Source organism: Echinococcus granulosus (assembly GCF_000524195.1).
Source record: "Echinococcus granulosus chromosome Unknown EG_S00204, whole genome shotgun sequence".
Taxonomy (NCBI): domain Eukaryota; kingdom Metazoa; phylum Platyhelminthes; class Cestoda; order Cyclophyllidea; family Taeniidae; genus Echinococcus; species Echinococcus granulosus.
This window is the reverse complement of record NW_020170584.1, coordinates 56,312-70,767: the sequence shown is the minus strand read 5'-3', so window position 1 is coordinate 70,767 and position 14,456 is coordinate 56,312. Positions and strand designations below refer to the sequence as shown.

At 47.6% G+C, this 14,456-nt stretch overlaps 1 protein-coding gene across 1 annotated transcript; it reads right to left on the bottom strand. All coding sequences in view use genetic code 11, as the record gives it.

Annotated features, from left to right (window-relative positions):
* Window positions 1-224: 224 nt before the first annotated feature.
* EGR_10271 (hypothetical protein) lies at window positions 225-10,221 on the bottom strand (the record flags this gene model as incomplete). Its single annotated transcript, XM_024499520.1, has 17 exons — window positions 225-1,043; window positions 1,301-1,359; window positions 1,930-2,278; window positions 2,451-3,434; window positions 3,775-4,129; window positions 4,335-5,107; window positions 5,190-5,894; window positions 5,977-6,172; window positions 6,247-6,289; window positions 6,362-6,626; window positions 6,745-6,794; window positions 6,875-7,373; window positions 7,688-8,017; window positions 8,718-9,140; window positions 9,210-9,613; window positions 9,815-9,871; window positions 9,945-10,221. The coding sequence occupies 17 exons, from the start codon at window positions 10,219-10,221 to the stop codon at window positions 225-227; spliced, it is 6,588 nt and encodes a 2,195-aa protein (XP_024346074.1).
* Window positions 10,222-14,456: the final 4,235 nt, after the last annotated feature.

Genomic DNA, 14,456 nt, shown 5'->3' with positions numbered 1-14,456 from the left:
TAAAAGAAGCAGCAGCAGCAGTGGCGGCAGTGGCAGCAACAAGAGAGGAGGACGAGGCAATCAATAAAGAGACAACCAGACATCAGCGCCAGAATGGGAATACAACTTTTATGTACAAGACAAAAAGGCGGAGCTAGACTGAGAGTTAGATCAGATTAAAAGAGAGAGATGGATGGAGAGAGAGAGAGAGAGAGCTGTACAGGAGAGGAACACACGCCAATCAATCATTCATCCACAGCGCTCGACTTGGCAGACAAATCCAAGATCCTCTCGGGATCGTCGAAGACCCGTTTTTTCGGGCTGCTACCTTTTCGTCGACGCGAACTTGATCCGGAAGAAGAAGATATAGCCCTGGTGATGGTGGGAACGGAAACAACAGCACTAGCAGCAGCAGCAGTTGTCGAGGTGTTGGAATGATGACGCTCCCTTGAAGTAGCGTCCGCCTCCACCGTAACCACCACAGGGACAGAAGGTACTGTCGCCAGCACAGTTGGGGCTGTTGAACCGACAGGGTTGTCGTTGGAGGTGTCAGAATTCGACTCAGAGGCGCTACTGATTGGTTGGTAGGGTTCTTCTTCTTCTTCATCCTCCTCCTCTACTTCCTGTCCCTCCGTCTCATTCACGACCTCGTCGTCACGGTCGATTGTAGGTCGTCTAACAGTGGTGAGGTCTGAGGCCTCCAGAACAATGGGTGGAGAGAGCCGGAGAAGCGAGGAAGCCGCCTCCTTCTCCTCCTCCTCATTGCCCTTTGAGACGATGGAGAAGATTCCGGTGGAATTAAGGTATTCAACATCTGGCAGGTCCAAAACGGAACCCTCTTCCCAGCTTTCGTATTCCTCGAAGAGGACGCGTGGAACACGGCGTGGAGGCGCTATAAGACACGGTGGAGGTGAGGTACGCAGCAAATCACTGCGATTTGCACCGCAGGTCACCTCCACGATTACAGCCTCAAGGCACTTTCGAACCACTCGGTCGGCGCATTCAACCACGCAGCCCTGCAATACATCGAATGTTGGCGTCACGTCAGGGAGGGTGGAATTCCACTTGGAAGGGCGAAGAAAATGCGGATGGTGGGCAAATGGATACTAACTTAATTTAAGCAATTAAAAAGTGCTGAATACGGGATTGATAGCGATGGTCGATAAGCGGCGGGGTAGCCTTCCTCCCCACCCCTTCCCCACATGAAATGTGGAGCTACTTCCAGGCAATTCAGCGGTTCCTACTGACGACAAATGGATACCGTCTAAGGGTAATGAAAGCGTGTGGAGCAGGCGGAGGGCCATGAGGACGCTATCCTCACCTCCTCGTCAATAGAGCGCCCCATTTGAGAGTGCAAGGTGAGGTGAGAGTTCATGGGTGCTACAGAAACGACGACGACGACGCAATTGGAGATGGAAAGCTAACTGCTGCCAAGGAGGAGAAGGCGGGAGGGAGGTTTAGTTCAAAGAATAAAATGATTTCATTCAGCAGATCCACTAAAGTGAAAATAAAATTCCATTGTTTCCCTGTTTTCCAGAAACAGGGAGTTCGAGTTAAATGGACGGTCCAACTGCAATACGGAGGGGGGGGGGGGAGGAGTGGAAGGAGGTTGTCCTCCGAGCTGAATCACAGCGCTAAAAATAGGTGGAAGTGCCCTCTCCCCCATTTGAGTAGATTTCGAACAAGCACGCCTGGTGGGCGAAATACCGACTGGGAGAATTAATACCTCCGCACCGTGAAGATCGTCCCAAAAGTATATTCACCCAGATGGAATGTCCACCTACGCCTCAAACCTCATCCTCCCCCACCGCCCGCTCTAACTCGAACAAAGACATGCACAGCTGCGGGGATCTGAATGGTAGGGGAGACTCCAAGACACAAATGCACCAGCCTTCAAGATGAAGGCTTGGATTTGTCGCGCTTAGGCTTTCTCTGATCTCGCGCGCGAACCTGCCACCACGAGGGAGTAGGTGTAACTACCGGTAGGAGTGCCAACAGCCAGGTCCCTCCATTTTCCGTTTGAATTCAGAACTTCAGCCAACAGAAAAGTGGAGAGGGGGGGGGGGGTGAGACGACGAGTTGACGATTCAACTCGAGCATAAAAATTGATCCACGAGCCTGTCAAGCTTGTTTCACAACTCCTCCTTTCGCCTCCAAAAAAGACAACTGCCATGTTGTCGTATACACACAGATCCTCCTTGATTTTCCTGCCCACGGCCACCTGATCGTAGCAAGAATACGTGGACGAAGTTTGTGACAACAAAGAGGCGAGTGTGGAAATAACTAGATTTGCCACAGCCTAGTGAACGCATTCAGCACCCCATACCTGGGAATGGGCAAAGCGCGTTAAATAAGCTTTCCCAGCCAAATCATGCGAATGAACGACAAAGGCAAGCCCTAACACTAGATGCAAGAGCGGTAAAGATGTAGACGACAGTTACTACTAATTAGTGGGTTAGTAGTATATTCACCTCCACAATTGGCTCCTGCTGGAGGCAGCATTCCCGGAGGAGAGCGCCAATCCCCTTGGGCGGGAATGCGGTATCGGGAGGGAGAGGCGAAACCGATTCGCGCAACTGCTCCACCTCCACTTCTTCCACTCCTGGCATCACTTCGCCACAGGCCACGGGCGCGATCTGTTGCAACATACCCGTCACGGTGATGGATTCACACGAGAAGGAGGAGTCCATCACTGATGTCACCTCGGCGAGTTTTGGAGATATGGAGGGCTCCAACAAACAGCCTTCTCTAGTATCCTCCTCTTCGCCCTCCTTCTCCCCCTCTTCCTTAATTTCCGTATCTACATCTACCCGCAGTTGTTCAATTGGGGCCGGTGCATGGGTTAGTGACGACGCCAAGACCTTGGGTTTCCTTCCACGTCTCTTGGGGGTCACAGGAACAGTGTCCTTGGTCAAAGATTCATCTCCAAGAGCAATTTGTTGCTGAAGTTCCGTAAAACTCAGATGCTTGATCGCTGGTGCTGAAATTATTGCTCCTGTCGATCGCACGCGTTTCTTGGGCGATGACAACCCCGGTGTAGGTGGTCTCGGCAGGGACGACCTCACAATCGAGGGCTTCCTTGATCCGTGGTGAAAGACGGTTGTTACTGCTGCCGTTGTTGAAGGAAGCCCGGCCGGTGAAAGTGATTTTAGCAAAGGAAGGACTGCATTTAAACTTCTTTCACGAGGACGTTTGGATGACATTGTTGATGACTGACGAGGAGGCGGAGGCGTGGCGACGCTAGAAGTGTCTTGTTTAACGGCCTCGGGAACCGCCTCGTCCACCCATCGACGCTGGACGGAGTCGGCGAAAAGTCGCCCAGATTCAACACCGCAGGAAATAATCTCCCCGAGACGGGTTGCAGAATCAAGGTGAAGAAGGTGCTGGATTGTGAAAGTCCTCGTAATTGCGGCCCGTAGCGAAGAGGTTTCAGAGTGTCGCAAGAAGTAGTAAGGCTGTAAGAGAGTATGGAAGGTGACTGGTGATTAGGCGCCTGACAATACCACCCAGCGAGTAAGGGGGTGGCAGCTGGTGATTGCACAACGCAACTTCGTGGAATTACACCGCGTACTCGCAATCTGTTGCATGACGTTTGGTCAAAGGGTAAATGTGCCGGCGCCTCCACACGGAGGCAGCGACACTTCTTCCATCAGCGAATTGCTTCAATGTAGAGCCGGAAGCTTCAGCATTTACAAGGGAGGGGAAAGAACTACCAATTCTTGAGTCGCTCAACTACCTCTGCTGACGGCCAACACAAAAGATCAACAATTGGGAGTGACAAGACGAGTGGCTCACCTTAGTGATGACCTTGAGGTAGGCTGGAGCAATGTCTTTGACAATCAGTTCACCCTCCTCGTTTTTGGTGACAAGACGCTCACAGAGGAAGACGAGTGGATGATGGTCAGTGGGTGGAGTGGCCATCTCCTCTGGTGGAAGTACAACGGCTGGGAGGTCAGCCGGTCGGCCGAGTCGATAGGTGGTGGGGGAGAGGACACAGCAACGTCCACGAAGGGTGGAAAGGGGAAGGACGAGACGACTTGTCTCATCGTAGATCAACTCGCGTGGATGCCAGGTGTTGAGCGAGGAAGATAGACTGGAGGGAAGATCGTAGGGTCGTAGAAAAGCCCCGCCTTCCATCCAGCTTCTTCCGCTGTTGAGAGAGAAAGCCGCCAAGTGATGAGGTGAACCTTTTGGTGAATTCTCGCGTTAGAAACTCAAGAGTAATGGTTCAACAGAATACGTTCCACACTCGCCCAACAGGATTTTAAACAAGATGTTGGTTCAAAATCATCATGTTACCAACAAGAAAACAATTTAAGCAACAGTGGAAGCATGAAGAAGTCGGTTTAGCTCACTTAGCATCCTTCCACAGCTGGTAGATCCTCACAACCACTGCGTCGGAGGCCTTCATCAGTGGCGGCCTGGACGAAAACTCCTCAAGCAAATTCGTCATTGGCGTGGCGGTCGTGGCAGCCTCGTAATCCCTCCGATGAATTATGGCAAATTCATCAGTGAGAAATTGCTCTTCATCCGTTCCAAGGCTCCAGTACTCGTGGCGTTTTGCCGTCTTTGAGAACACCGCCGCAACATTGTGAACCTCTAGTGAAGCTGCTAGGGTACGTGGATAGTCCTTCGTCAGCCCGTCCAGCTCTAGACAGTTTGGACAGTAGTAGACAGGGCAGGAATCAGGTGACGTATCAGCAAGGGAGAGGAGCCAAGAAATGTTGTGGCCTCCAGCGGCTAGAGCTCCAGCCAGAGCAGCTCGACAACGAGTTAAACGGAGGGGAGAGGCAGCAGGCCTTGCAGTGGATGGCCATGTGGCACCCAGAGGTGTGGCTGGGGCGGCTAAACGCGGGTTCATGTCGAGACAAAGGGCCCACCACACGCAAGGCAGGTGTTGGCGAGTGACACAAGCGTTACACTGAACCATTACATGTCCTCCCTCCACACGGAAACCACAGAGACAGCTAATCACCTCGGCACCGCGTTCAAGAGTTTGTCGATCGACTTTCTTGCGGGCGACCCCACTGCCAGCTATGATTGGACCCGAGCCCTTCGCAGAACCGGAAGCTAGACCAGCGGAGGGGAGAGGAAGTTGCTTCTCTGGATGGTTCGCTACGTGCTCCGTCTGGAAGAGTGGAATAAAATTAAAAGGCAAAAGTTCCACCCGAGCTTTTCAGATTTCTCAGTGTTTGAGGTCGTCCACTCACCCGAAGTTGATTGTACAACGATCGAATCTGCTGCAACTGTTTTCCCACCCAACTTCGTCTACCAGCATAGGCTTCCCACGTTCGGAAGAGAAATTCAAGGAGTAGATCCAACTGTTGGAAGCCTCCCGTTACGATGCCCAAACGTGGGACAATGTCTCGCAGACACAAAGGTGGCCACCCCGACCCACTGGGGTAGAACGGAGCTATCTTAATCTCCGATTGAGAAACGATATCGGGAGAAACCGTTCCGAGGATTCGTGGTTGGATGGAGTTTTCGCATTCCAAGGCGCTCTCGAAGTTGTTCAACAGCCCCGAACCACAGATAAATCGATAGAACTCGGGACAGCGCAGAGGGCAGGGAAGGGAGAGGAGAGGAGAAGTCAGTCGCGTGGAAGGATCGCAAAGATCCGAAGTGTCCAGCAGACGCGAGTACAGCTGATGAACCCACATCTTTTCTTCGTGTTCTTCACCTTCCTTATTTCCCACATCTTCCACAATTTTGTCGGCCAGAGATGAGAAGGGGAAGAATCCGGTTCTGGTCGGTAGCTTCGCAATCTGTCCAGCAGCTAAAAATTGTTGAGTTTTCGTCAAACCCAAGTTGATGCTTTCCGGAGAATTGGCTTTCGCTTTCCGTCGAGAATAATGATTTCGGAGAAGGAAAAGACGCAGTTGATGGCTGCCGTAGATCAAACGATTTTCCTCATTCTGGTGAATAGAAAATGGTGGGAGACGCAAGGCCGTTGGAGGAGTAGAAGGATGGATTGGGAAGAAAGTGGAGAAGACTCACCTCTTCCATCTCCCTGCGTTTGGCCGGGGGAGGCGAAGAAGCAGACGATGCTGGACGTCTGCCGCGCTTTGACTTCTTCAATTCTCGCTGCTTAGAAACCTCCAGGCGTTCCATGGGTTTTACACACTCTACTTCATCCTGCGCTTCTGGACTAACCATGTAAGGCGGCTTGAGTTCAATAAAGATGTCCGGAGCTCTGAAAAAAGAGGACGGAAACTAGATAAATTTTCACTTTAGACAGAAGGTAGAAGACAGTTTAAGACAGCTTACATAGCTATGGGTTTCTTATCCTCCAGGTCCACGAGAATTGGTTCTAGGAGGGAAGGAAAGCAAAAAGCTGAAATTGAAATAAAAAGGGCGATTAATCTTTCAGGGGGATCATTACCTTCAACAGAAGGACGCGGATGTTTAGGAGGACGTCCACGGGGTTTGGGAGCTGCCCCAGTCAAGGACGGCACTACCGCCTTCTTAGGTTTTCGTCCACGCTTGGACGGAGGAGCAACCTCCTCCTTCTTTACATCTGCCGCCTCTGCAGTGACGGTGGTAGTGGTTGGATTGGAGGAGGCAACTTCATTCCCTTCAACCATTGAAAGCATTGACGTGGCGTTGATTGAGGATGCAACCATGCTAGCAAAACCCATGGCTGCGGCCTAGAATGCAGGGAACGATTTTGATAGAAAACACTCAGATGAAAAGCACTTCCACTTTCCAGCCATTCAAAAAACAATGGGGTCCTTTTAAACACTTGAACCGAAAAAAATCATGTACCTCTCGTCTTGGTCGCCCATTCGGCGAGTACGTCTTTTTACTCGGTCGTCCTGAAACGCGAAAAAAGAGTTCGTTCACAATTTTTTAAGTGAAAAGGAGAATCTCGCGCCAATGAAAACACAGCAATCACCTCTAGGTCTTCGTTTCCCATTCGGCGTAGAAGCAGCAGCAGCCGCCGCCGTCGTCGTCACTGCAGCAATAGTGGGGATTGGCACATCTCTCTGTTGATGGTGGTCGCCGTGAGGGGAAACCGATTCCGAGGCATTACTATCATCTACGTACTGGATGCCGAATTCTAAATCGTTGTCCTCGTCTTCAGTATTGTCATTGTGAAGGTGGTGACTGGCAGAAGCGGAGGCGGTAGCAGTGGAAGATGTCATTTCACCACTTTCTCCACCACTGCCAACGACCTTGTAGCGCTTGCGAGGGGGTAAAAGGGGTGAAGCGAGAGTGGGGGATGCTTGAGAAGCCCCTTGCTCAAGGGCGGCGGTGTCGGTGGCTGAAGGCGGCGTTGAAGGTAATGGTGGCGGGAGTGATGGTGAGGTGGTTCGACGTTTACGATTCCCACTGCTTCGACTTTTGCCTCCAACACCTCGGTTAGGAGAGAGGCTGAATGGGTGATGAGGCTCCTACAGAATGACAACATTAATGACCCTCTAAGAGGACGATTGGTTAATCGAGTAGCTTCGGACAGATGGATGGGTGGATATCTGCCACTTCCACTACATAAACACTTGCAGCGCACCATGCACCGCCTTGATTTCGGGTCATATCTGCTACCGTCGACGAACAATGGCGGTTTAAAACGAGGAGTCGATATGTAAACCTCCACTGAATGAAATCAGAAAGACTAACAAATGTTCAACTAGTCTGTAAAAGGTGACACTTACTTCAACCCCAAGCATGTCAGTGCAGGAAAACACTTTTAAACCGCCAAACTCACATTCTTCTCTGCTACTCCACCTTCAATGAAATTAGATCCAATTAGCTCTGATCCTGGTGTCGAAGATGCCACACCAGAGACCTCTAAACCCATTGCCACGGAATTCTGCTGGGATAGGTGATGGTGAACCGACTCGGCTTCAGTGAAGGATCCAGAGCTGGCCGGCCCCGTGGAGAGGCGTCGACTTCGGCCACGAGTTGTTCTTTGGTCGGAGGTCTCATCACCGGTTCCACTAGAGACAATTTGGAGCGACAATGGGGAAGTCGGGTCCGCAGCTGATGAAGTCATTGATGTGAAATCGCCTCCAGGACCCGAGGGACCTCCAGATTCCTTCAGACGACAGGCAAGGGAAATTATAAACATCACTCGTAAGCTTGGAGTATAATCTCGATCGGATGTCTTTAAACAACTGACTTCCGCAATCCTTCCAAACAGTACATTTTGTCTGTTCGCAGGAGCAGTGACCAATTTCAACATTCCAGCTGTTGAGTAACACATAGTTTGAGATGCCTAGAAAAATGTAAATACTTCTTCCACCACTCAACTCCCTTCAGCACATCATCTTCAACATGTTTAATCTCAGCGTCAGTTTAGGTCCCTCACTTGTGGCCAAGGTTGGTAAAATCGCCTTGCGTGGGAGGAATTTCTTACTCCCAAACCATTTAGAGAATTATAGAACATTCGGTAGCTAGCCGAGTTCTCTCCCTTTTTTCGTGCATTCATAAATGCGTTGAGCAGCTTGTTGTTTGAAGCGACTAAATTCACACCAAAGCATAAATTTTATTTACTAGGGAGCGCTAATGCAAACGCTTTACCAAGGTAACCGTGGCAATGAGAACAAACATTTTGTGCATACATAAGTACCTTACACTTCTGTTTCAGAGTACAGTAATTAGAAAAACCCACACCACTAGCTTATTTCTCACAAGTCGACAGACAAGCTCTCAAACTGGGTCAAGAGATTAAACCCACGCCGACGCAAGAGTTCGTGTAAGCAAGCATGAGTAAATAGAGGAAATAAGTTGTCTACCTGACTAGCTTTCATCATGGTATCCCAGGTGAGAAGGGCCCTTAGCTCTCTCGGCGTTCCAGCCAAATTCCGGCGCGATTTCAATGGCGTTTTCACGGGCACAACGGGTTGCGCGGTCAAAACATCCGTTGTGTTGGTGGTAAGATCCAACAAAATCGGGGATTTTGTCACTGTTGGATCTGCCACCGGGATTGATGATTTCGGTGGTCTTCCTCGACCACGTTTGCATGGAGAGGAGATAGCAACATGATTGTTGATACTCTCATTATTACCACAGAAGCCGTTCGGTTCATTGGGGATAGGAGCACTGGTAGGAGGAACAGAAACGGGAGGAGGTGGAAAAATAATGGAAGATGGAACATCCAGCGGTTGAAACAGTCTTGTTACCGTAGTTGACGGCTCCAGGATGCCATTCACAGCTTTCTAAATTAGGATAAGAAACCCAGAAACATAACACAGCCAGGACTAGACTAGGACAATAAATAAACTTACGAGAAAACGCCGGACACATCGTGGAGTGAGCTGTTTTAATGGCGTGGTGGGGGATTTTAATCGGTTGGGTAAGCCGCCAAAAGGGAGACAGAGCGGCGTTAGCGATGCAACTGCAGGCCTTGGAGCCGAAAAAAACGAAGATGGCTTTCCATGGCGACCACCGCCACGACCCTTACCACCGCGAGGAGGTGACACAGATGGCAGTAGTGGTGGGGGTTTTGATGGGTCGGTTGCCATGGGAATGGGATGGAGTTCGCAGGGGCCGACGCCACAATTGGATTGGAAGATGTCCGAAAGTTCATTCATATTCGCGACAAAGGATTCATCAATAACAGCGCGAGTTCGACGACTCGATTTGATCAATGCCTTACGCTCTCGTTTGGCTAGCTTCCTTGGTCGATCAACTTAAAACAGATGGGAAACCCGATGCTGCACCATTGAACTAGTTTAACAAACCTTAGTCAACTTGCTCATTAAAAATAAAGACCAAAAACCGGCATAAGTATTAAAGGGAGTTCAGGGCATTTAAACAAATTTTGAAGATAATTAAGTGGTGGAAATGGGGGAAATAGTGTAACCAACACGAAAATTCCAACACAACCTACTGGTATCGTTTGGAGAGATGTAAGCAGGGTGAGAGGTTGAGTTAGTAGGTGCTCCAGCTAAAAGAGAGGTCATATTCGGTATGATCGGTGCGACAAATTGATGGAAGGATAGAGAACAGAGGCATTATACCGGTATCAAGGGGTTGAACAGGCTTGGAAATAAAAGCAGGAGTAGGATGACCCTGGTATACGTCCTGGTCGCTGCTCGATGTTCGAGAGTGATCTGGTGATAGGGAGTGGTTGTGATTTTCCCGCGAGGGAAGGGAAGGAGTGGGAAGAGGTGCAGCCGTAGGTGATTTAGAAGGAGGTCTGCCACGACGACCAACACCTTTGACGGGTGTCGGTGGAGGTGATTTGGCAAGACTGCCACCACTGCTACCTCGCCTTTTACTCTTTTTGGGTCGCATCGTGTCGAAAGCAAATCTGCGTATGAAGGAGACTAAAATGGCTCTGGATATCAAACAAGGCACAAGCGCATCAAATGAGTCAGAAAAATGTGTTCAAAAATGAGAATAGGCAGAACACATGAAATAAACCACCAGTAAAGATTGCAGCACAAATCACGAGTAATTGTGGAAGCAAAGGGGGAAATGACGCAACGAACAAATAAAATATCAAGTGTCCCAAGGGTGTCCAAATATGAATAATGGTGCGGTAAAGAAATAGTGTCACACACCAGATGCAGTAAATAAGTGCAAATAATGCACGTCCACTCGGTCAAAATCCACCTGATTAAAAACACCCTCAGTTAACTGCAACCAATCGCGCGCCAAAACATGTAATCAAAAAGGTTAAACAAATCTAATAGTGCATGCAAAATATATACGTAAATTAACTTAACATTGCAAAAAATTAAAAGAAAAAAGAGATTATAGTTTTTGCAATTTTTTTAATTAGAAAGGTCTAAGGGTTTAAAGAATAATTAGTAACAACGTAATCAATAAAGAGCCTTAAAAAGTTACCTAGGCTAATTTATAAAGCCCTTAAAAACGTTCGATAAAAACAATTAGGGTTTAGCCAGTAATTAAAAAGTAATCTCAAGGTGTAGCCAAACGGCACTTTTTAAATGATAGCCGATTGTGTCTCTAGTCCACCACAGACCATCGCTTTATGAGACAACAGCACAATAGAGAATTCATTACAAACTTGCGAAAGGGCTGAGCAACCACCGATATTCCCTGAAGTTCATGCCGCCGGCAGAAGTTGTAGTCTATGATGACCTGATGTTTGCCTAATCAAGCGTTGAGCTAAACAACCAGCCAAAGGATAACTGTTTTTTCAAGATTAATCTTTACAACAGCAAAGTCAAACCAATCCGTATTTGTGTCAAACGTTTTTAAGATATTGGCTACAACTTTTACAAGGCCGAAGGTGTCTAATTTTAAATAAATTCATTTAACTAGCGTAATAAGCAATATTTACGAAAAGGGAGCAAAAATGAGCATTTGCTGTTTTATTAAATATGGTTAATGAGAAGTATTGGTCAAATACTAGAAGATAAATCTTATCAAAATTGGCCTAAAAGGATTCTTATATTTGAGCTAATAAGCCACAGTGTGAGCAAATGAAACTGATTTAGGAGAAAAGAAGTGTGACGGCAAATGGAGAAAAGCAGTTTTTGTAGGCTTAGCGCCCTGACAATTCCCTGAAGACCAGCATGTACATATTTAATCTGCAGAAGGGGTAGGGCCTACTGGCCTGACCCGAAGGCCAGCCCAAACGTCGAAGTACCATCGCCAGTACGCAAAGTCCCTCTTTCCCAAAACCAACTGCTATATTAACACCCAACCCATTACATAGCCATCTCCTCTTTTTAGCGTCATTTCCCGCTCTCCCCTCGACCAACCCCCCGCCTCAGTTATCACAACGAAGTCAGTACCATAGGGTAACGCCCACCAGCCGGCCTGTTAGTCATGAAGAGAAATACTTGACAGCAACGTCACTGATGCCTCTTGGCAAATCGACTTAATCAAGTTTTGCATCGTAATTCCCTTTCTGCTCCACAAAGTTGCATCACCCAGTAGTTGAATTTGGGTAGATGTCCCGCCACTTGAAACTCAATGAATGGCGATTTTTGGACTGGTCCACGGCAATGCTACGAACTTCTGCCTTCAACGCTAACATTGGGGTGTAGACGCAGGGTCTCTGACATATTCCATTACGCTGCCGTAATTACAGCCCCCAGTTACGCATCTAAGGCAAACGGCAATTACGGTTGTAATGCACGTCTTTTTACCAACTGATAGAGCTTATTTTGACGTCAAAGACCACTTTGGACTTTACAGTGGCAGCAACGGCGTGCAAACTCGATCCAAAGTGGTACCAACTTCGAATACTTGGCCAGATCACTGAGATAATCACCATTCTTGGGAATAGACGCCTAAGAACGGACCCATTCAATAGAAAAGTAAACCAGATTCTTAACATAAATCCAGCGTTCTGCATTTATTCTACCTTTCTGATTTACACACATTAGAGAGCCACTTATCAGTCCGTCTGGGTTTTATACAACGAAGTAGATGCGATGTCATTCTGCGTCAACAACACCAAGTTGTTCAATTCTGGCGTCGCTTTAACTACACGCAGTCTTCTTATGAAAAGCAGGATGCAATGATCCGTCAAGAGTCGACCTCACTTTAACCACCCAATTGGCGGCAATTCTTCGCAGACTCATCCGTTCACACCAACCGCCTTCTTCGTGTCGAGTTAGGACATGGTAGTTAACAACAAAGGTCAGAATTGTTGGCCTGTCATTATTTAAGAGCCTTGTGTCTTCCTAGAAGTCGCAGTAAGCCGTCTCACTACGGGAACTGCCTCATAGGAGTTGAAATCCATGGACGCTATGTCGGTGGGCCATACTACCGGGATAGGCCAAAGGGGAAATCCCAATCCAAGAAAATCAAGAGGCTGGAGGATGTGGTGGTCAAGCAGTATATCAAATCAGTGAAGCAGATTTTTATTTCTAAGGCTTCTTGATTGAGTAAAATTTGACGTCTCTCTAACCTAAAAAAAGAGTTTGGCTTCCGAGCACTACTTAAACGTAATAGTAGCATGCTCCGTACGGAATACTTCCCAGTGTGCTTATTGGCAGTATCTTGCGGCTCGAATTTTATTTTCAAATGTGGCTTCCGCAGCTATTTTCTCGATATCACAAACAATTCATTTGCATTATGTGAAGTCTATCATGGCATTGCTACTGAGTAAGTAAATAAGTAGCATGAGCAACCGTAAAAAATTTGTTTGCCTGTTTTGTGTATAATCGTCAGGAAATGCATTCAGCTGTAGCCATTGGTGGCAGAATACACTCTTCATTAAAATTACAACCGGAATCATTGTCAGCCACATTCAAGAGTCAAATGGGTAAGAGGCAGGACTGTGCTACTTAATTCGTCCATAAGTAGCATGCGAGCAATATTGCTCACCATCTCTTTAGCCCCATGTGAAGACTACTGCTGATCAATTCCCGTCGACTCTATGGCATTGTAGGTTCGCGGTTTGCTGGCCATCAGCTCCGCTCGTCCTTTTATAATTCCTTCTCGGTTCCCCAACTCAAAACACCACCTTGGAGACAGAATTCACAGTTTCTTTACTTTTATTGGAACAATTATCATACCCTTGTCATGCGCGTGAAGTCGACTTAGCGAGGCAAGAGTGGCTGCGCAATCCTTTAAGGGTAATTCTGTTGATTGCACGGATAATCCTCGTTCATCAAAGTGCCATCGATGAAATTGGCAGTAGAAATGCGGTCTATTTATAAAGACAGTGCCTCTTTCTAATACATGACACACTTACAAGCCTCTTCTCCAGGGGCTGCTTTTGCCTCGCCCCTCTTGCCAAAAAAGCTATCATGTGGTGTGTGTAAGCTTGCAACCACTGCCTCAAGTACCGTGGATCCACGTGAGCGTCACCTTGCAACAACCACGGTCACACACACAACGGGTCAAAATCGAAGGATTTGATTTGGCCATCACTCAGTAGTCTACTTAAATGTGGAGTCTACTAACTGAGGCACCTGATCAGAGAGTCCGCTCAAAAGCAATTCCATGGAATACGAGACTCGATGGCCCTGATTGGAGTCAGCTCCACTGAGTGAGCGACTGATACACTAATGCCTCTTGCCATATCAAAATGATTTAAAGTTTCTTCTGGTTTGGGAACCAAATTCAAGGCAGAGAGTTGTGCCAGCCATCAAATATGTCCATATTTGGAAGGGAAAACGCTGAACTAATAGCAGGTTTACGCCAGTGAGAATGGGATTCAGCACAGTTTTATGGGGGTGGGGCTTCACTTCAGTTCCACCTTGTCACGCAATTAAAGGCTAGTTATATTTGACGAAAATTAAAGAAATGCGTAGTCGCTCTAAATTTCTGTTTGCAAAAGGATAGTATTCGATAAATCTCTCGCGGTGTGTCATAATTGATAAACGTTGATGAAGTAAATGTATAAAATGAGTAAGTACTACTTTTAGAATTGCCATTTCTTATCTTATATTTTTAAAAAAGGCATATTGCATGATTGAATTGCATATTATTGGGTTTCGCTCATTTATTTTTGGTTTCTGTATAAGCTGCCTGTTAATGCCTTTATAATTAGTCATGCGTTTAAGACTAGATAAACATCATAATTAAAAATAATAAGTTTT